This window comes from Haliotis asinina, chromosome 14 (assembly GCF_037392515.1).
Source record: "Haliotis asinina isolate JCU_RB_2024 chromosome 14, JCU_Hal_asi_v2, whole genome shotgun sequence".
Classification (NCBI taxonomy): domain Eukaryota; kingdom Metazoa; phylum Mollusca; class Gastropoda; order Lepetellida; family Haliotidae; genus Haliotis; species Haliotis asinina.
In genome coordinates this window covers 16,316,575-16,339,938 of record NC_090293.1, presented here as the reverse complement: position 1 = coordinate 16,339,938, position 23,364 = coordinate 16,316,575, and the positions used below count along the sequence as shown (strand labels likewise).

General features: G+C 38.9%; 1 protein-coding gene across 1 annotated transcript; it reads right to left on the bottom strand.

Moving 5' to 3' along the window:
* Positions 1-7,766: 7,766 nt before the first annotated feature.
* Positions 7,767-21,939, bottom strand: LOC137260638 (autophagy-related protein 101-like). Its single transcript, XM_067798241.1, has 8 exons — positions 21,524-21,939; positions 18,294-18,330; positions 17,554-17,594; positions 16,943-17,026; positions 16,652-16,750; positions 14,756-14,870; positions 13,160-13,326; positions 7,767-12,601 (listed from the first exon to the last, which is right to left on the bottom strand). The coding sequence occupies exons 1-8, from the start codon at positions 21,551-21,553 to the stop codon at positions 12,515-12,517; spliced, it is 660 nt and encodes a 219-aa protein (XP_067654342.1). The 5' UTR covers positions 21,554-21,939; the 3' UTR covers positions 7,767-12,514.
* Positions 21,940-23,364: the final 1,425 nt, after the last annotated feature.

The following is a 23,364-nucleotide window of genomic DNA, read 5'->3' as shown; positions in this document are numbered from 1 at the left end:
GATAAAAAATCTTTCCACGAAAATGGTTTCATACCAGATCATGGACAGACATGGAATGCGAGGGATGCTGATGGTTTTGATGTCATAATTTCTTTTTTCTTCTTTTCTGTTTTAAAGATTAGGTTAATGTCTCGTCCAGTGTCAGTACACTTATATTAACTATTCAAGTTCATGTAAGCGTGCACATATGCAGCTTTATCACAATCAGAAATGTTAGCCCTATGCTTTACGATCTGTGAGCACCTTTAATGAAAGTGAACTCTTAGGGGGGTGGGGGTGGGGGGGATAGTCCAGTCAAACAGAAGGGTATATTTTAGATCTGTTTGTATTCGCATCTGAGCCATTTTAATATGGTAAAAATACGTTCAATACCTTTACTTGTCTTTGGAGCTGCAGATGAAATACATACACATCCGTGCGTAAAATACCACCTTGCATTTTACTAAGTAATTTTGTCTGAAATGAAATTCTAAATTCTTTCTGAAATATAATCTTCATAATTATTTATCATTTATCATTATCATTTATCATTACAAAAACGAAAACATTATTGAAATTACCATGCACTGTAATTACCCATATTTAAAACATGTGCTTTTTAGGTCGTAAAACAAGCTGCCTTATTTTAAAAAGTGCTTTTTTCAAAAAAGTATGCAGTAATCGTTGCTTTACACATAAAACAATTGCACTTCTTCACTGTAAGTATCAGTATCCGACATGAAGAAGTGTTAATTCAATACAATAAACTCAAACTCATAAGAGATTTATTCCAATATCGTGTTAATGTGGAGTTTCTTTTAGTTTTTGTCAGTTAGCAACCTGGATTGATGGGAAAAGGTCTGAATCTTTGACGTTCGGCTTCTTCCTGATTATGAAAAAATAAAGCTTCCTTAATGTGTAAATCTTGACATATAACAGACTTGCTAATTTTGGTCAAAACTTAATTTTATTGTTTAGTTTCAGCTGAAGAGGACTAGTCATTTGGGGTAAAAACTCAGTCCCACCAGATTTTCATCAACATATTCTTTCATAAAGAATAGAAAACGCTTTGGTATTTATAAAACTTTCAATGAATAAAGCATCACGTCTTATTTTCAAAATGGGGCCGTGAGGTACAGGTAGATTTAGGTAACATTTTTCAACAACAAGAAACACAAAGGCCAGCAAAAAAGATAATACTTTGATGGGATCTAAAAAATTCCAAAGTTAGTGTATATTTGCCGAATTCCTCAAAACTAATACTATACCATGCGAGAGTTTCATAAACTGATTGTATGTGAGTGTTACAAAACCCTAGGAAATCTGTGTTTTAAACAGAATATCAAGTCGCACTGTAACATCCTTTATCGAAATTTAGTTTATTTGAAAACGCTGATGCTGTGTATAACTCATATCTATACGTTTTTAAAGCCCAACAGCTAAAATACACTAAATAAATAACTTCATTGGAATGCGTGATTCGTGCAACCAAACACTGCCCGTAATGTGTCTGTCCGTCTGATAACAGGTTCTTTTGAGAGCAACTAACCCACAGTCATATCTCGTCACCAAGAATGGATTTCACTTCTCTTTCCCAGTGGGGATAGAACCCGAACTTTCCGCGTGATGAGTCGAGGCTTTAGCCACTCGACGACTATCAAGAGAATCGACACACTATGACACAAAGTGCAACAAATGTCATTCAAGCTTTCTGAAAAAGACAATTACACAGTCATTCGCTTGTCCCTTCAAAGAAATAATATCATGTACAGGAATCTTTCTTATCGACAGGAATGATTTTATTCCCAAGAATAATAATAGCACTGTGTGTAACACGATGCCCCAGTAAAGACAGAAACCAGCATTACACAGTTAGCCCGAGGGTTAACGGGTTCGCGAAAACACGGGTTCTATTTCCGGGTGGAAAGTATGTTAGGCGCCCAAATAAGGCATCCCCTACCCTGAATGTGCTGGAATACTGCTGAAATCGAAGTAAACACCATAATCATGATAATAATCATAATCATGTCATATTTAGCGTTACATTTCTGGGACTCCCAATTTCGTGGGCGAGTGTAAAACGATACACACGTAAATAGGTACGTTCTTACTTATGTAAGTCACTTACCAACAGCCACTCTCAGCAACGACACGAGCCCCATTTCTCTCTAACCAAAGGTGTCTTCCAACCTCCTACACCATCCCAGAACTGACAGCTCCGGATATCCGAAATCGTCCCAAGAAAGCAATCTTTTACCTGCCACCTTCCTTAAACTGTTTGATATCAAAACACCATTGTTGCGCGTTTACCTCTGTAGACGAACAAATGAGCATATTTGCAAAGCCGCCATGACTTCAATACAACCGAGCACCTGTATTTGGCGGGTACGTAACTCTACCCTCGTGACTAATGCAGTCTGAACTTTGACCTTAGCCTTTGTGGAAATTACTCCCCGTTCCCATCACAATCGTCGGCTTGACACTTCACAGACTAAATTAGAGGATGTACAATTTCTAGTTTCGCGACCAGGATCCTTCAGTTATGCATGCATTATAGAATGAACCTGATAATTGAGTGTGAAGGGGTCTGTGAGTGTTTGGTCTCGGATGCTTATAGTCTCTTTGAGCTTTATAAATCAAATAGAGCTGAGATTCCGAAATACCGACCGCACAGGTGGGAGTCGATACCCTTTTAAACTTACGTTAGGGTGAGTGAGAATGGTTTTACGCCGCAGGAAATATTCCTGCAATATCACGCTGGAGCACACCAGAAATATCCTTCACACATTGTACCCATGTGGGAATGGAACCGCCTTTTCAACGTGAGAAGCAGACGCTAAAACCATTAGGCTACCCCACTGCGCCTCTAAGTACAGTACACCCGTTAAGGCCCGGGGTAGATTAGGCCTTCAGCAACCTATGCTAGTCACAACAGGTGACTATGCTTGTCGTAAGAGGCGGCTAATAGGATCACGCATGTCATCGGTTCCCATTTGCGCAGATCGCTGCTCATGCTGTTGAACACTGGATAGTCTGGTTCAGACACGATTATTTACAGACCGCCGCCATATAGTTGGAATATTGCTGAGCGCGACGTAAAACTAAACTCACCCACTCACTCACTCTCTCACTCACTCAGTACAGAATTTTTTAAAATTAGTATTTGTTTCAATAACTCCGGTTATCTTTTGTTCTTGTGGTTTACAATCATTACCGGGCATACATGAAGCAATATCTCGTATGCTGTTATTCTTATCATCGTCGTCGTTGTTGTTGCTGCTGCTGCAGGTCAGGTATAAGGCAGACAGTGAAAATGACCAGCTTTAAATCTTTAAATGTCTGCACTTCTGCGGCCCCCACCACGGCACGGTATTGCTGGAATATTGCTATATACAAACACGAGACAAACAATCTAGCGCTCTGTGACTAACGCCTTGTACATGTTTGTTTGCTTTTTGTTTGTTTGTTTGTTTGTTTTTGTTTTGTTTTGGTTTTGGGGTTTTTTTTTTGTTTTTTTCAGATATAAAACTTAGTTTTAGCAACTAAAACATGCATACATCTTAAACTATAATATGAAAAGAATGAAGCGTATATGTTAACATTGGCTTGTGGTAAATCGTTGTTATGCCCACTCTACACAATATCATTAAATCTGTTCCACTTCAAACTAGCCCAAAACACACATGCACCTCGCGCTACACAAACCCAACGAACCCTCATTTATGTCCATTTGTAGATCATGGCCCTCTTGACAGAGAGGTCAATGTCCGTCACGTGCATGCCACCTGAATCTTGGTGTAAACACGGTTCTTCTGAATAAACGTACGCCACTAAGGATGGGGTCAACGAGGGTCATTTCTGGCAAATATTTTACTCCCCCTTGTGGTTCAGGTGATATTACGCATAGAACTATCGACACGCGGACAATAGTGAATACTCGTTATTGAGTTTAGGCCGTTTGTTGTTTAGTGTTCCTTCTCTCAGCAGTATTCCAGCTATCAAATATATCATCAGTTCATAGTGATTAAGAATGTTTGCATACATTTTAATGTAGCTGCAGACGCATAATACAAACGGTCGTTTGGTTGGCTCGGTGGATGGCTGATTGGGAGGTTGTTTACCTGGCAATATTCCAGGTATATGGCGGCGGTCTGTAAAATAATCCAGTCTGAACCAGACAATCCAGTGATCAACAGCCTGAGCATCGATCTACGCAGTCGGGATTCAATATTTCAACCATGTCAGTGAGTTAGATCACCAGATCCGGGTAGTAGTCTTAACAAAAGCATCAGTTGCTGGAGACCAATTCTAACCCGGATCTTCGCGAGTTCATTCAAACAGCATGAACATTCTAGGAAAAAAGTAACCATATGGGTTTCATGGCCTTTAACACTGAAGATCCGGAGTAGAATATGTCTTCAGCAACCATGCTTGCCACAAACGTCGACTATGCTTGTCGTATGAGGTGACTAAAGAGATCGGGTGGTCAGGCTAACTGACTGGGTTGACATATGTCATCGGATCCCAATTGCTCAGATCGATTATCATGCTATTGATCACTGGATTTTCTGGTCCTGACTTGATTATTTACAGACAGGCGCCATACAGCTGGAATATTGCTGAGTGCGGGGTAAAACTAAACTCACTCGTGGCGTCCGAAAGCATGTTTGTATTATGATGCCACTGCTTACCACTAATGCAAATAACATGTACACAGGGTACAGTGCACGATGTTAAGGTCATTTCCGAAAATATGTGTGTTTTGATACATCAAATCGCAACAGTAGCTGCATACAATCACAGGCAAACTGTAGCGCAAATGGCATTGCGCAGCATTGAAAATATGACAAATCTTCTTTTATGCGAAGAAAAGGGTGTTTACCTTTGATGGTGGCGATATTTTATTCTGACATGAACAATAGTTTTCGAACAGAAGCGAGGAAAGTACTTTGCCAACCTATGCTCGCTTCGCTCGCACGTAAGAAGACTGGTAATTTTCTCTATGCTGCGCAACCCATTTGCGCTACAGTTTGCCTGTGATACAATACAGGAGGCAGAACGTATGTTGCTATCATAAGGTCAGTGCTAATCCTTAAAACAAACAGCGTATATATACTGGACAGAAATAGTCAGGGATATATGTAATTTTGAAATCATTAATGGTGATATTTTTGTTTACACACTGATACGATATCAATTATAAAAATACCAATATCCGTATTCCAGTATACTACAGACCAGCAGTAACAGAATGAATCCGTTGTGAGCTCAATTCTTGTCCTTAAACAAATAACATGCATATACATGGACAAAAGAAATTCGGATTATTTGAAAACGTATGCCTTTATTATAAGCTCCACGTGTGTCCTAAAATAAATAACATTCAGTACAAGGTAAAAAAAAACTGTATTCATGAAATTCGAGACCTTGAAGAAAACTTGGTTGCATTTAAGCTCATTCCTCATACCATAAGAAAAAATCATTCATATACAAGGGTACAGGTCGCCAAACATACAGATATTAATTAAGTAACGCCCGTATTTTCCCCACTGAGCAACTTTAATTTACTAGTGCATACAATGTGTCGGCCATTTCCGTAACAGATGAATGTCGTCATGAAGAGACAGAGTTGAAGTCAAACATGGCCACGATTACCAGGACACGGTCTGTTCATTTGAAGATTGTACAGATTTGAAATATATGGTGTCATTTCCCGCAAAAACATCACCATCTTGTCCACGGAAATAAAGTATATTGTTTTGCAAGTCCAAATAGTGACGTTCCAGTAGTATCTCGTGTACAACCTCCATGTATGATAAACGTATGATTCAAGACATCGCCTCCTTCCTTGGATCAGTCTCCTGATTTAATACTGAGCAATCTTGTTCCATTCTTCCCGCAAAGCAGCAGTCAATTCATTGAACTGGACAGATGGGTCTCTCTAGGCCTAAAATGCCCAATAGGTGATGTGGCGTCACGGCTGACCTTGTGATGACCCCAACAGTATTCTTTTCCAAGAAATGGATGGCAGCGTATGTTCTGCCTGATCTGTTATTGTCACTCATAAAAATAGCTAAAGGGTGGTTATCTTCTCAAAGATCCCATGTGCATGCAGAGGCCCACTAAGTTTACCACAAATGGTAATGAGGTCAATGATCTTGCAATCCAGGGAAATGCATTCCTGCACAATGATTGCAAAATCTTTGACATCATTGGCAGCCCTGTGTGTGTTTATGAGTCCTGAAATGATGGATGAGTTGCGCCCAACTTGCAGCGTTCGAATTAATCGCCGGCCTGTAAGCCCAGAGCCGGTTGTTAATGTATCGGACCGGCAGTTTCAAATATGAGCAGGCCTTAATGGCCTAAAGTAAATTATCTGTCGATTTTCCCAACTGGAATCTTTCTTATACCCTTTTTTCTTTGTTAGCGTTTGGTATTCACCCATGATCATTCGTGTTACAATAACTGTTTCATCTCCTGGTATTTCAGCTCTTTGCTCATGGGCATGGCGCCATAGGTTTCGCTGACTGATTTTGTAGAAACTGCGAAATTGTTGTTATTGGTTTGACTTTAACATGTGCCTGCAGATTTCACTCAGGGCCTGCAGATTTCACTCAGCGCCAGTAGAGATCCAAATCCTTCAGACCCCGGTTGCCAATTGCAAACTAAAGTATTGCAAACACTGCCAACTTGTTGTCCCTATTGTCCGACGAGGGACATGTCTCATGCCAAACATTTGCACCTCGTTGCCTCTGAAAATTCACCACGAGCTATGGTAATTACAGGACTGAATAGTCAATTCAATCTGAAAGGAAAGAGTGTGACGTGTTATTGATTTCCACAACGTTGGGGGTACGTAATATTGTACGTAATATCTCCACACGAAAACTTACGCTATGTTGCAAGATGCAAAAAGCCTGTTCCTAAATTCTCAGAATCAGGGGTCTATGAATTAGAATTACGATTTCTGGTTCACTGTACGGTTTGTTTTCGTGGAGTCATCCGCCCAGAAGTACTGCTGCGCAGTGTCTGACAAGCTACACTTTCTTCAGAGCCGCCAAAAGGCAGGATATGTTCCCAAAAACTTGCTGTCATTACATATTGTTTGGATCAGTGAAGATCCGGGGAAGAAGTGGTCTACGGATGAACGTCATCGTATCCCAAGTGCCTAGATCGATGCTCATGCTGTTGATCACTGGATTGCCTGGTCAAGACGTGACTATCATATAGCTAACATATAGTTGGGATATTGCAGAGTTCGGCCTTAATAACAAACCCAAATTTTATTATTTTTTTCAGATAAAAGCATCTAAATTTCACTACAGATTTGACTTTTACTTACAATATTTCGTCGAATAATCGCGAGTGATTAGTGAATGTGCAGGGGCAGTTTTGTTTCGAAAAAGCCCCGGCTCACACATGATTTTTGCTTTGAAAGTTGGGCAAGCTCTCAATACATGTACTGTTTAAATATACAACTTTGCAATCTTAGCAACACACAACATATGGCTTACTACGTTAGTGTTCTTTAACGTCTCAATCAAACATAAACCAGTTATGGTGTCCATCTGTATATAATCGAGTCTGGACCACACAATCCAGTGAGTGACATCATGAGCATCAACGTGCGATAGGATACGATGACATGTGTCAACCAAGTCAGCTAGCCTGACCATCTGATCCCCTTAGTCGCCTCTTACGAGCACGGGTTACTGAAGACCAACTCTATTGGTTATGTTCTTGCAGTGACGGTTTGTATTTACAAAAATAATCACAACAAACCCATCTTCATAAAATGCATACTTTATTCAATCATTACAAACTGCACAACCAACCAATCACTCGTCCATAACTTAAATAGGTCACACCGACACTTACGTACCCCTTTCACCAGTCTGTGCACACACTTCAACAGGAAACACAAGTAGCTGTACACATCGAGTGCAAGGGTCCTACTTGTTGCAACGACGTACATCAGTGATACTGTGAGTATAGAATGGGACACTTCAACATACAATGTTAAAAGCAGGGCTTAATGTACCACAGCTTCACACTGGGGAAGCTCACAAATGGGTTCTGTGGTTGGGTTGGAACTACTGCATCCGTCATCACTCGCCTCTTTCCGTAGACTCCAAGAAGATGGGGATCATTCGTAATTATGGGTTACGAATGGGAACTACTGCTAAACACACACATCACATAAGACCAGGGTAACTGAGTTTTTTACTTCAAATCACCGGACTGGAAAATGCACAGCGATGTTAAATAACCTGATGTTTATTTTGAAGCAGAAAATGAATGACTACGATGTAACAGTTAATATTTCAGCCACGTATCTCACATCAAGTTTTATCTCCACATACATGAGGAGCTAACATGAGTATTCAACCCCATCGTTCAGCCAGTCTTGTAAACTGGGCCACCTTTTGGCTACCTAATTCAATAACAATTTGAGAGATATGAAACTATGGTATGGTGCACGTGGCTGTATATGGTAACACAGGGTGGACTTAGTACACCTGTTTCCTTGGCAGGTATTTGGAAATAATGAGGATAAAATTCTGAAAAATGTGTGAATAGTGTATGATATGGATGGAACAGCCATTATGGATCTGTAGAAAGGTGAATTTGTAAATTCGGACATTCATAGGTATTTTTATACCTAATTTAAATCAGCAAGTGACAAATAGGTCAGAGTTTACCATACAAAAATCTCATAACAGATAATAATTGTGATAATTAGTTATAGTATACTCTCAGGTCAGTAGATCAATGCCTGATACCTGAAGCAATTATTATCATGATACTAACCTTATACATAGCATCATATACAAATGTCAGTCATGGTAATCATTAGCTATGTATATCGAAAAAGTTGAATCAATGATACAAATATGAAAATGAACAACTGATATAACAATACATATGACTCTCACCAGTACTCTCCAACAAGGGTGTTACTTTCCTGACAACTGATATTACAATACATGTAACTCTCAACAGTACACTCTGACATTTGTGTTACTTTCCTGACAACTGATACTTAAATACATACAACTCAATTTTCCCCACAACTGATATTGCAATATACAAAACGATCTCTAGAAATCTCAGACAATAGTGTTACTTTCCTCACAACTAATATTGAAATAAATGTACCTCTCCCAAGTACTCTCTGACTATAGTGTTACTTTCCTCACAACTAATACTGAAATACATGTACCTCTCCCCAGTACTCTGCAAAAATAATATTACTTTCCTCACAACTAATATTGAAATACATGCAAACCTCCCAGTACTCTCCGACAATAGTGTTTCCTCACAACTGATATTGCAGTATATGAAACTCTACCTAGAAGTCTAAAGACAATAAATACAAACTGACAAACACAACTATATTACCAGTCATATACAATGTATTCTCTTAGATGGATAATATCCTGCTGAATTATGGGTGTTAAAATCTGCCCATACCACTTTGAAGACAACAACATTGCACATGTTATCATGAAAGAGTTGGCAACCATGCACAACTGAACAATTTTCTGCACGATAGCACAACAGGATAATTGAATTACATGATGGACAAATCACTATCTACAAAAATGAATCATAAAATGTTTCATGATCCTAAAAACACAGTAAACACACCATTCAATTCAGAAGTGAGCGAAAATGGTTTTACGTTGCTTGCAGCAATATTCCAGCAACATCACAGCGAGGACGCCAGAAATGGCTTCACACAATGTACCCATGTGGGGAATCGAAATTGGGTCTTCACCACTCCTATTACAGAATTAAGGGCTCAGTGTTCCATGTAAAGAAAACTGGAGATGGATCTTGCCCTTGATCAACCACTGTGTTGTGATTCTGTTATTATTACGACTACTGGTGACACTATGAGACAAGGACGGGAAGGTTCAAAAGATCAATGTATTATGACATTTGCGTGACGATACAAAAGAGTTAGCGAGTTAAGTGTAAGCAGTCATATCCATCAGGATTAACAATATATTGGATTGGCAATAATACATCTCAAATTCATAAAATATTTTCAAAGTAATAACGGTACATATCAGTTTATTTTCTACAACACTGATCTTAATCCAAAAAGCAAATTTTTTTCACGTCTCGTAAATGACAGAATAGCTTATACAGAAGTTGGCAAAGTCATGGAGATGTCCCTACACCCACTGTCTGTATAAAAATCATGAAGACAGCTACTTTTACTGCACAATGCCTTCTAGATGTGGAGGAAAATATGACTTCGGGTTCATCAAAGATTTTTGGCTTTGTTCTTACATCAGCTAACAACTGTTTTCCATCCACAATTCTTAAAATTTCTGTAAACACATCCGAACCCCTGGATCAATTCCCTTCTTTTTTTGAAAATAAAAATTATTTTCCCTTGATTTTTATTATCAAATTGGATTTGGTAAACTACTCTGTCTAGCAGACCAATCAGAATGAGAGTTTCAAAAACAGTTTCAATCTTGCATCTGAAATATCAACAACATGGTGACCAGTTTTGTCTAATTCATAAACACTGAGGAAGGTAGAAAATCAACACTGAAGAATTACTGACATGCCAAAATAAGCCTTACATATTTCTTTTAGAAGGAAAGGATGTCTTTGTGTCCTACAATACAGTAAAAAACAGTACGGAAAATCAAGGATAGACAGTCTGAGATTTCAACAACTAAAGAAATGGATCAAGGCAAGTTTAGGAAGGTTTACTGTAATGGTCATGGAAATATACAAAATAGTCCTATCAGAATTAGTATCCCATCAATGTACATGTTATAATCCTAGCATAACTTTAGTGGCCTGCTTCCACCATTACATGACACAAGGCTGGACAGACACCAGTGGATTATGAGCATGAAGAAAATGAACATGCCAGTACATTAACCACATAATTCAGTCCTCATATCACAAAGTAGTCAAATACCCTAATCTCTGCATTGCTAACTGTATTGACACAATGTTGACCTATATCAATTTTGATACAAACAATCTCCAATGAAGTACCAACTCAGTTTCTCCCTAAATTACCATGGAATAAAAATCAAGCATTTGTGTGAAAAGTTGCAAAGGCTGTTTTGTGAAATGAGGTCAGCTTGTGAAAAATGGTATCAGCATTGTGTGGGTGATTTAGAAACCATCACATGGGTTCAAATTCTCTTTTTGAATGCCACTTGCCAGAAGGCAAGTGACTTAAGAAAGTAACTTGTCCAGACTAACGTTTCACTTGCCCTGATTTTTATGACATAATCATGATAATGAAATTATGAAAGAATAAATCAATATGGTATATGATGTTAATGTTTACTGGACTATTTATTGAGAAGTGATAAATAGCCAAGAACGACAACCCTACATCATCATCATCGTCATCATCATCATCATCATCATCATCATCATCATCATCATCATCAAAGAGACTTGCAACATCTAAACATAGTTATAACACACACTAGTCTAATCTACTCAATCTCAATCCCTCAGCACAAAATATCCATCTTCCACAATATGACAAAATGGAAGATGATCAACAACTCAAGCCTCAAGTGCTCTCCTGTTGACTGGAAGTCAATACATTTAGTTCTAAATTCAGTGAGCTAAAGTCAAATCTGGATGTTCTGACACTGAACACAAGGGGATAGCTGTAACAACCTAACATTCTTTTCATCCAAACTTCTTAAAATATTCATATTAGAATTCATAACCGATTTCATTCGTCTACGTAAGATCTGTAAAAATCTCTAAACAAGCTCCTAGATGACTAGAAAGAAATTATGATTTCAGCCTGCAAGAACGATCTTCCAAATGTGGTCAAGGCTGTTCACTGGATCCCAAAGGAGTCATGCCATTAAGAGAAAATATCGTGCACTGAAACACTGCGGCAACATACATCCATAGATATTGACCAATTTTTCTTTCATACAAGCACTTAGCAACAATTCTTTCTTTTCCAACCTAACATGATGATAGGATGAAAACAGGTTAGACTATCATCAGGATCAGAAACAGGCTGGACAGTTATTAGGATGAAGAACTGGTCAGACTATCATCAGGATCAGAAACAGGCTGGACAGTTATTAGGATGAAGAACTGGCTAGACTATCATCTCGATCAGAAACAGGCTGGACAGTTATCTGATTCAGACACCGGCTGGACAGTTATGTGGATGAAGAACTGGCTAGATAATCATCTGGATCAGAAACAGGCTGGACAGTTATGAAGATGAGAAACAGGCAAGACAATCATCAGGATGAGAAACAGGATGGACAGATATGAAGATGAGAAACAGGCTTGACAATCATCAGGATAAGAAACAGGCTAGAAAGTCATTAGCTGATGCCAACCATATGACTCCCAGTTGTACTTATGCACTGTTTAACCTTACTATGATAAGCATGAAGGCATGACCTAGACAGTATACACTGAGTTAATGTCAAGCGAGTGATACAACAGGGAGATATCAGCATAACATACTACTGGTCTAGTCATTATCCCCTACATCCAGTATTTGTTATAATGCTAGTGTGTCTTTCAGGAACTTCCTCATGGTGGTACCAACTGATGCTGATGCTGCTGGGCCGGTCGTCTGGTGCGATATCTGAAATAACACCCCGCTGTCAGTATATATGGTTTAACATGCATTCACACTGTATTGTAGTGACAGACAATATTGTTTGTTTGTTTAAGGTCACCCTCAGCATATGGTGGCAGACTGTAAATAATCAAGTCTGGATCAGATGATCTAGTGATTAACATCATGAACACCTATCAAATAATTGGGATACGACAAGTCAGCAAGCGTAATCACCTGGTCCTGTTAGTTGCCTCTTACAACAAGCATGGATTGCTGAAGACCAATTCAAAGGTTCACAAGTTCAGTGTCAATACTTCACAGATGTGTATAGGCATGTAAGACTAAAACACTGTGAGTGAGTGGAGTTTTATGCAATATTTCAGCAATATCATGGCAGGTGACTTTACACACTGCATGCATGTGGAGAATCGAACTGGGACTTTGGTGCAATGAGCTACACTTTGAGTTTAACCATTAAGCCACCCCACTGCCCCTAAAATATTGGGATACAGTTTCAATGCTTCACAAGTGTGTACAAGTTCATGCAGAGTGTGATATAAGACATCTGATCATCACTCTCACCCTGTAGAGATATGGCTGCACATCGAAATGCACGGTGTCAAAGATGAGGTCGAGATCTGACTGGTTTGGCATCTTGGGGACGTATTCATGTCTGTTCATGGTCTCTGCCACATACATGACCTTCTCGGCCAGCACCTCACCCAGCCTCTCTCGGCACACCTGACGCTCTGAATGAAACATAATCAGACACTAGTAGTTTTGTAGTTCTCAGCAAAGATCAACCATTAAATGTATTTTTTCAAATTCATGATTTTTGTGAAATTGTTCAGATGTGGAAACAAGAGTGAGATGCCCCTTGGACACACAAGCTTCATGTGAGAGGGACTGCATCAAGTGATACTTCCAACATCAAGCTGACCTACTGTCATCATAACAGATATACTGTTGAAAGTGCGTCCAGTTCGCAAAAATGTAGAGAATGGATGCAGAAAAAATCTCACTGCATTCTGGGGGATGTGCAATATTATTCATTGTACCAATTAACACATCTATGACATTGCTAAGTGTTTGGGCGTTCCTTTCATATCAGGCTGGACTAGACAATCCAATGATAAACAGCATGAGTATCAATCTGCACAAGTGGAAAACAATGACATGTGTCAACCAAGTCAGCGAGCCTAACCACCTGATCCCGTTACTCGCTTCTTGTGACAAGCATAGTCGCCTTTTATGGCGAGCATGGGTTGCTGAAGGTCAATTCTAACCCGCACCTTTACGAGTATTTTGGCTCTAAAGAAATTATCAAAATGCACAGTTCTCTCTTAGGAACCCCAAACTGCCTGCAAGGATTCCTAAAACTAATGATTAGGGGTAGTCAGGACTCCCATGTTTGAGATAAAACTGTTAGAAGTTAAACCAGCTTCTAAACGCCACTTAAGGAAATACTTCACTTGTACCTCTCAGACACTACAATGTCTCAAGATCAAAAGAAATACTTGTAATCCTGTTATTCAGTACAAACAAATGCGCCGTTACAAACTTAGAATGTGAAACATTTAGCAACTTTATATGTGGGACTTGTTTTCAACAATATTTCAGATACATCATGGTTAGTGTCAACTTGATGATGGAGGAATGTTGAAGGTGCTACAAACAGATGATACACTGATCACCAAGACAATGATGTTAACAAGGTTCATAATCATAGATTCACATCCATTATCACTGGATCCTGGCAAGGGCAAGGAAAGCAACTCTGTACAAGACTTGCTGCCCCTTAAAACAGTCTGCCACTAATTCTCTCTCTTCATGCATGAGTGAATGAGTGGAATCTGTGGTGGCTGAGACGGTAAGGCGGCTGACTTTGTGTGCTGGATATTAGGAGCCTGACTCTGAGGGTGCAGGTTTGAATCCCAGATGGGACTCAACCAAAAGATTTGTACTTTACAAATAAAGTGTAACCCCAAATATAACATCAGCGAGCGAGTGAGTGAGTGAGTGAGTTTGGTTTTACCCCAGTTTCATCATTATTCCAGCAGGGGACACCAGAAATGGGTTCACATACTGAATCAAAGCCAGATCTTTGGTGTGACGAGCGAACGGTTTAACCACTAGGCTACCCAAGCACCTGTCTTCACACATAAGGAAACAACCAACCATGTTCATTGGCCATAGTAATGATATCCAGCTTGACTGTCCACACTTCCCACGGGATACACTCTGCTTGAAAGGGCCAGCGTGCTCGCTTCTTCTGGTAAAACTCCAAGGATATCTGAAAATGTAAAAAGAGATCAAGTTTAGAAATTAGACATTATTTAAAGATAACTTCGGGTTCTGTATTTAAGGGTCCCTGGGACTCATGCTTACAAGTTTCAAGGGTCCTGGACAACAAAATGGGGGTTTCAGACACTTACTATTTTACTGACACTGTTATTGTATAGCGTATCATAATCATCACATTATTTGTTAACAGTAATGAAATTGCAAATGATACCATAATGAGGGTAGTAACAAACTCAGTGATAACCTACTGCTACTTGATTGGAGTTTTGACAAAAGTTTTTGAACTCTTCTGTGTCTGTGCGAATAAATTTTGTTGCATCCACAGTGAATATTAGACACAGGAATTTGCGTCCTGTAAATCCTGATTATATACTTCCAGCACGGAATCATTGGTTGATTTTCATCCCAAAATGTTAAAACTATGATGTTATAGGCATGTTTTTTATTTAGTTATTTTTGAAAAAAGCATGGACATGGTAAACATTGTCAGTAACTGCTATCACTCTAACCCTTGCAGAATTAATCAGCACCAGCTCACATGACTATATTTGGCCCAAAGTCTGCAGCAAATACCACGATATATTCCCATTAAGAAGTAAAATTCAAGAAAAACTGGTTTCCAGTATAAGTTAGATGGTGGCATTGTCTTGAAGACTTAGTAACCCCGTAAGAGGCGACCAGTGAGATCGGGTGGTCAGTCTTGCTGGCTCGGTTGACACATGTCATTGGTTCCCATTTGCGCTGATTGATGCTCATGTTGTTGATCACTGGATTGTCTGGTCCAGACTCGATTATTTACAGACCGCCGCCATATAGCTGGAATATTTGCTTAGTGTGACGTAAAACTAAATTCACTCACTCATTCACTAACTTGTATCCTACAGGAATTCATACCAATAACAAGGAAGAATCCTGAATCCTCTGCTTTGAGTGAGTGAGTTTAGTTTTACGCCATATGCAGCAATATTCTGTCAAAAAATCGAGTCCACACCAGACAATCCAGTGATCAAAAGCATGAGCATTGATCTGCGCTACTGGGAACCAATGTCATGAAACAACCAAGTCAGGGAGCCTGGCCACCTGATCCTGTTAGTCTCATCTTACGACAAGCAGTCACCTTTTATGGCAAGCCTGGGTTGCTGAAGGCCTATTCTACCCTTCACTGGTAGAATCCTCTGCTTTGAATTATATCACTGGATACAATGTTAAAATACAATGTTAACATACATCTCTGAAATGAAAATTTGAACAAAAACCAAAATTTGATCAAAATGATAAAAGTTTCCAAATTTGCTTTCCACAGTCTGACTGACTTGGTGGTCACATGTCATCTTATCATAACTGCATGGATCACTGCTCATGATGTCAGTCACTGGATTGTTCAGCCCACACTCCAGCATTTATTTGGTTTAGATTCCTAGATTAGTCCCTCTTTCTTTCTCTCAAGGAGTACTTTAGAACAAGAGTCTCCTTCCATGGAGACCCGTGAAGATTCAGTTAGAACTGGTCTTCAGCAAATCACGCTTGTCACAAAAGGCAATTAACAGGATCGGGTGGTGAGGCTTGCTGACGTGGTTGACAAATGTCAATGTATCCAAATTGCGTTGATCGACGCTCATGCTGTTGATCACTGGATTGTCTAGTTCAGACGCAATTATTTAAAGACCATCACAATATATAGCTGGAATTTTGCCAGGTGTAGTGTTGAACAACAAACCAACCAAGTTGGAAACAAACAACCAGGGTATCATCAAACTATGTACAACCTACCTGACCAGATCCTGGACCGTCATGGCTACGAAGAGTGTCTCGGAACATGCTGACTTCCCTGCGCAGATTCTGGTCCAGTTCTTCCGATGCCACACGGACCTGGAAATATTTCATGAACAAAAAAGCAAATTTAAATTTCATTATTTCTAAACAGAAATGCAAAACCATGGAATCATTTGCTTTGAGTGAAGGTGAATTGTAGTGTCTGTTTTCTCTATACGAACACTTCAACAAAACATGACACTGAACAGGCTGAGCTGCTCATAACATATTAACAGAGATGAGACTTACATATGTGAAGTCTATGTAGTCACAGTCAACGTCCATGATTCCAACAGTGCCAATGGAGTAGCTTCCTTCCTGCTTGTAATGGAACTGAAAACAAAATGTTAACAGGTCACATTCAGTATTGTTACAATTTCTACAAATATTAAAAAGAGTGAGTGAGTGAGTGAGTTTAGCTTGACACTGCACTCAGCAATATTTCAGCTATATGGCGGTGATCTGTAAATAATCGAGTCTGGACCAGACAATCCATTTATCAACAACATGAGCATTGATTTGCACAATTGGGAACCTCAACCCACTCACTCACTCCAACCCCGATCTTCACCAGTAAAAGTCCAACAATATAATACAGCAGTTCTTGCTAACCACCCATGTGGATTTCGCAGAGTTCTTTCACAATGTGAGCTGACAGAACTCAAATGGTTTCTTTACAATTATGTATTCTCATCTTGTGCACAAATTGCATTTTTGGTTAAATAATATGCTCCTAAAGCCTTTTAAAGACAAAGATGTTGGTTCTAAGACCTGTGCAAGGCTAATGTTGTAACTAAAATCATTGATGGATACAATACTATATCCTGAAACATTTCAACATTTCTACTTAAGATACACACCTTTCCAAGTGTCCGATGCATAAGCAGAGTGTGGAAAATACCTGAAACATTCTCACAGCAATATTACACAGGTAGCAAACAATACAGCAGATTGTTGCCATGGTGACAAAATAATCATGTAGGCACAACATGACCTCTTTGATCTTTGTTGATTGGCATTGTAGAAGTTGAAGATGAAGGATGAACACTATTTAATGGATATGCAACTATTCTTTTCTGTACAGACGACATTTCAACATAGATTCTAATGTTGTCGTCACGCTAGGTGCAACATGCATCATTCAACAACATGTGTCAAGTGAAGACAGAGCCTAGTGTATGTGATACCCTGTTGCCTCTTTTTGAAAAATGGCTGTTTTACAACAAATCACTTTTACTTGACACATGTTTTGCAGTGATTGTTAGTGTAGAACAGTATCATTTGTTAATCTTCATGCGCAATATGAATTAACACAATCAGAAGTAATAGGAAAATTGACATGAAAAAGAATAAAATTCACACAAAAACGACAGAACACGAACTTCCCCATGATGCATTTCAACTTCTCTTCTGTGCTGTCAGTTTAACAGTTTAAGGCTTGACCCTTCAGATCAGTGCACCTCGTACGTTAGTGGATGGAAGACAATCAGCAGCATAAATTAGGCTCAAAATTATCCTCAGTCAGGTTATTTGGACTATGTCATTCACAATAATCATCGAATGAAAAACATCATAAGCATGGTAAATAGATAACACTTACTCTGTACTACCTCCTCGATCTGTCGTCCTTCCACAGACTGGAACAGAAAGGATGATGTTACCATAAACTCCACAATGCCATCAAGGATGAGTGAGTGAGTGAGTGAGTGAGTGAGTGAGTGAGTGGGTTTTGAGTGAGTGAGTGAGCAAGTGAGTGAATGAAAACGTAAGTGAGTTACAACTAACTACTGACAGAGATCACTGACTCAAATAATCACCAAGTGAATATTGATGTGTTATCTATCAACGTCTGAAATCCCAGATCGAGGAAGCTGTTTATTTACGACCTGTCAAGTAGCCACCACACTTGGGGATTTTTGCAGGATGCATTAATCACCCAGCACTGTGTTCACACCTAACCAGTTACAGTGACTGAATCAATCAGGCCAAGCGCTTCACTTAGTGCCACTGATGAGACAGTATGTTGTCTCACATACATTTTACATCCCTGACTGTTTTATATCAGAGAGGTAACTTTAAGCAAAACTGCCAAAATATGTGAAGGAAATTAACATATTTCATGTCACTGGTAAGTGAGCACTTGAATTTCTAACTAAAGACACAACAAGTTGGACACTATGACACACTCAACTAGAACAAACACTAAGAATCCACAAGACTAACAGCATGTTTCACATAGGTTTTGGGATAGGATTGGGATTACACTTTTTCAGTAAAGTACAGATTCTAGAGCTTTTGTTGAGTTCAGTCCCATTGAGGATTTAAACCCACATCCTTAAAGTCCTGCACCTAATCTCCAGCACACAAAGTCAGCCAAACACTTGCTCAGCCACAGCTACTTCCATAAGGGTGAAGGGTCAAATCCCGGATTGACTCAACCCAACAAAAGTCAAGAATCTGTACTCTACTAATAAAGCATGGTCCCAAATATAACCATGACAGCATATGTTAAATATCTTTTGTTTGAGATTTCTGGTACTGTTTCATGACATGATTCATGACATATGTTACCAACTCATGACAGGTGATGGCTGTCTGTTACAATTGATTTAAAACATATGTTCTCACAAAATCAATGAATGAAATACCTACTCTATATGTATGCTCATGTGTGCAAAACATGCATCTTCAATTCTACATAGGAAGCTCTTTGACGGGTGAAGAGGTCTCTACTTATATGATAAGCATGAAGATCTCGGTACCAAAGAAAAAGAAAATACAGCTATATTCAATGAAAGGTCAACCTGTTTGCACTATATTTCAGAGTATTGATCATATTGATAACTGCTGCACTTTCACAACTGTTTACACTGCAACAATGGCTGCACACTGACTGAAATTGTCAACATGTACAAAGTAAAAGTCATACATCTTTATCTAAGAGGTTTGGTAATTAGAATGTCAAAAGGTTCAAAGGGCTAAGATATTAAAGGCCTGTGAGATAACTGCATCCATGGACAATCAGCAAGACAATGGATTAAAGCACCTGCACCCTTCATGCTTCAATCATAAGTGTATACAGTAAGTAACTACCTGGAGGTCTCAACATGCTAAAATAAACAGTTATGCCAAATCCATCTCCAATTTTGATATTAAAGATTCATTTTTTTCTAGGGCTATGTGGGCCTGTAGTGTGTATTTGTATTTGTAGCACATATTTGTACCAATACTACCATGTTGTACCATGTTGTACCATGTTGTACCATAATATACCATATCATGACACATTCCATCAAACAGTAAATGAGCACCAAGTATACTGATGTCATAGGTTATTATAACATAAGATAAGATCCCTGAAACAAAGTAATTCTCAGCCTGTTTGGTATCATGACAGATTGCATATACATGAAAAAGGAACAATATTATATGCTTGCAACAGTGTATGAAATAGCGTCTGCCCAGTGGCCAGCTGCTTGCTAATTACATGGCAGGCTTACAACTTTATTTTGTAGCCGGCCCTATGGGCCAATATATTTTCCAAGGTTATATATTTGACCATGCCATTGAGTAGCAGGAAATATTTTGAAAGTGATACACAGTTGTGGAAACTACATGATGTCTGTATTTTTCACAATCAATCAAACTGTAACTTCCAGTTCCACAGATCAGCCTACCCTTTTATCTAACACTACATGTGACTGGTCTAGAGAATGCTTTCAGCCAATGAATAAAATCATTCTTTTCTGATGAAATTGACAGTAAATGAATTAACAGTGACCACCAAGTCATGATTTTATTAAATTTGCTTATGTACACCTTTACGTTTACCTCACAACAAGTAATTCATTAATCACTTTCTTTTAACACAATATCTCAATTTCCTACATTTAATACAGGGCTGGTTACATGTTAACAGGTCCGGCAACATTTTATAGTTATCAGCCCTGTGGGTTTCCTGTCTTTTTGTAGGAGTTTCATACACTGCTTCTAGAGTGACACTGCTTCTAGACACTGCTTCTAATGACAACAGCAGCAAACTCTATAGCAGCATAAAGATTCATTAATGTCTGTCTTGGTTCCCCAAACTGTGAGAATTCCTGCTGGCTTTTACCATTATTTTACCTGATCAACTATGTTCAGTTACATTTAGTGCATACATGATGAGATAGTTTAATAAAGGTGTCTGTACTATCCTGCAGTATCCTGCAGGCTGCAGTAAAATTAGTCCCATTTGGACATTCTGGTAACCATTACTCTTATAGAGTCTTAACCTAAAGTGGGTACCAAGGTAGGGCCTTGGTTATCAGCAGGTGAGGGGTCAAACTCAAATAGTAAATTTGACCTTGTTCCAGCATTCTTGTGTTTATAGTATGCATACATTTTGATACAGAAAAAGAAATAGTCAAGGTAGGTATTGCTGTTTTAGTATGGCATGTCATGATGATTGTAATAGTGAATAATGATGAACATTCAAGTAGAAGTTTGGGGAGAATAAAACTATTTCTAAAGAGATTCAGATGTCAGGATCTAAACCTAACCTTTCAATCATAATCATAACCATGCTAACATTTCAAGCAAGGATTACAAGCGGAACTTTTACCAGTATCTCTTTCTCCTAAGGTAATAAAATGCATGAGGTTGCATGTCATTTATTTTCAACCACCACTTTCTCTAATCTGATAGATTGATAATTAAGCATCTTCTCTGACCCATGCAACCCACGGGATTTCAGATGTTATAAACACTAATTATATTCTCCATAACAAACAAAATATTGTCAAAATTACTATCAGTTGATATTCCAACCCAAGTTCTAGATGTACTCACCAGCTCAAACACCTGAGACCTTGCATTCATTCTCCACAAATTCTCTTCTGCGACTTTATATGAAATGTCGATCACGTATCATAATCGTGTAAACTCAAAACACTAACGCCACTTCTGTTCAAAATCAGTTCCCTCTGACGGACCCTGGTATGTCCTTTGCAGTTGTTGGGTTTGGCAATAAACGGATGTTTCTCGTTATCTCCTGGGCTAAATACCCATTCAGACTACAGTCTTCTCGTTAGACCATTGTCATCAAGATATTTTCATTCCGTTGGACATTCAGTGATGACGATTAAGATGAGTAAAATTTAATTATAGAAGACAAAAGTATGTTTGTAAACACTGGTAAACAGATGATTTTGCGTCACAAATGAAAACATTTCGACTTCCTCTAAGGGCCGCAACTCTAGATGACTATTTGCAGGGCGTGTTTGTTTGTGGGGCATTCGGTTTTCTGTGCTGATTCAGGCAGCATACTGTGAACCTGTGTCAGTCGAATTGAAACAAAGGAAAAGACATGAGAATTTGAAAATCTTGATGTGTTTGTATCTACATCTGATTCTGCTTTAACTTTCCTGTTAATTAAAGGGTGCCTATCAGATTCAAGTCTGCATCTGGAAAAGAGTCAAAGATCAAATATGTAATACTGGCTCTTTAACGAAACGGGTGAAAGTTTGATTGAATTTTATTGTGCGACAGGCTCACGAGGTTTTTATTTGATCGTTTAAATTTTAACATCAACTTACACATTGGAAGTCGCTGCATTGGCTGACTTATTAAGACGGCTGACTTTCAAAGTACCTGACTCTGAGAGAGTGCGTTCGAATTCCGAATGGGGTCCAACCCAAGTAGTAAAACCTGTCACATACTGAGAATTGCAATACCAATAGAACACTTCTTACTTCAACCAACAACTTAGATCATATATACTATCTATGGATTGATTATTACCCTCATTACTTCATTAACGTATCTGGGGCGATGGGGTAGCCTTGTGGTTAAAGTGTTTGCCGAACACCCGGGTTCGATTCCCCACATGACTACAATGTGTGAAGTCCATATCTGGTGCCCCCCCCCCCCCCCCCCCCCCCCCCCCCCGCCGTGATATTGCTGAAATATTGCTAAAGGTGTCTTTAAAACCATACTCACTCAATATTTAAATTTTACACAAGGCGCTATAGAACTGTCGGAAATTGGGAAAAAATGTTTTTCACCTTTATCTCTACAATTTATCGGGCTGCACGTTTTTACCGGCACACCGCAATACCAAAATGTAACAGTTACCTATCGCGATACATTTATGATGTACCGACATCGCTTCTTATAACTGCGAAAATACTCCTAGCATCGCTTCTTATAACTGCGAAAATACTCCTAGCAAGGTTCTGATATTATGATTAGAGCTTTCCAACGATACCCGCCATCAAATGAATCTTCTCGAGTGTTATTCATTCGGAGCTTCGAAAACGGAGGCATTTCCCATCGTTGTGTCGTGTTACCGGGCTGAAAGCCACGACTACAGGGAAATAGGCGACTATACATATGATTTAATCAGTCGTTATGTAAGTATTACGTAAAAGTGATAGTATTAACGAAATAGGCAAGGGGATATTATGGCATCTTACAAATGGACTAAAATAGCGGGAGTGTTCGTCTACTTTGGGGTTTTTCTGGACATTGAAAGTGTGTAAACTTGTATATTTGTTTTTCGAAATAAACTTATCTAAGTTGAAGTTGTATTATTTGAATAATGGGATAAATTATCTTCCGTATTTATCAACAGTTTGATTTGAATTCTAAATGGTGAATTACATGTTGTAGCAGTAATGTTTTACGCGCTG

What these genes read in the sequence shown, in the direction of transcription:
- LOC137260638 (XM_067798241.1), bottom strand. Translation starts at nt 21,553, where the DNA reads ATGAATGCAAGGTCTCAGGTGTTTGAGCTG. An exon ending in TGCATCGGACACTTGGAAAG is followed by an intron (nt 17,027 to 17,553) that starts GTGTGTATCTTA and finishes TTTTGTTTTCAG; the next exon opens with TTCCATTACAAGCAGGAAGG. An exon ending in TGCAGCCATATCTCTACAGG is followed by an intron (nt 12,602 to 13,159) that starts GTGAGAGTGATG and finishes GTGTTATTTCAG; the next exon opens with ATATCGCACCAGACGACCGG.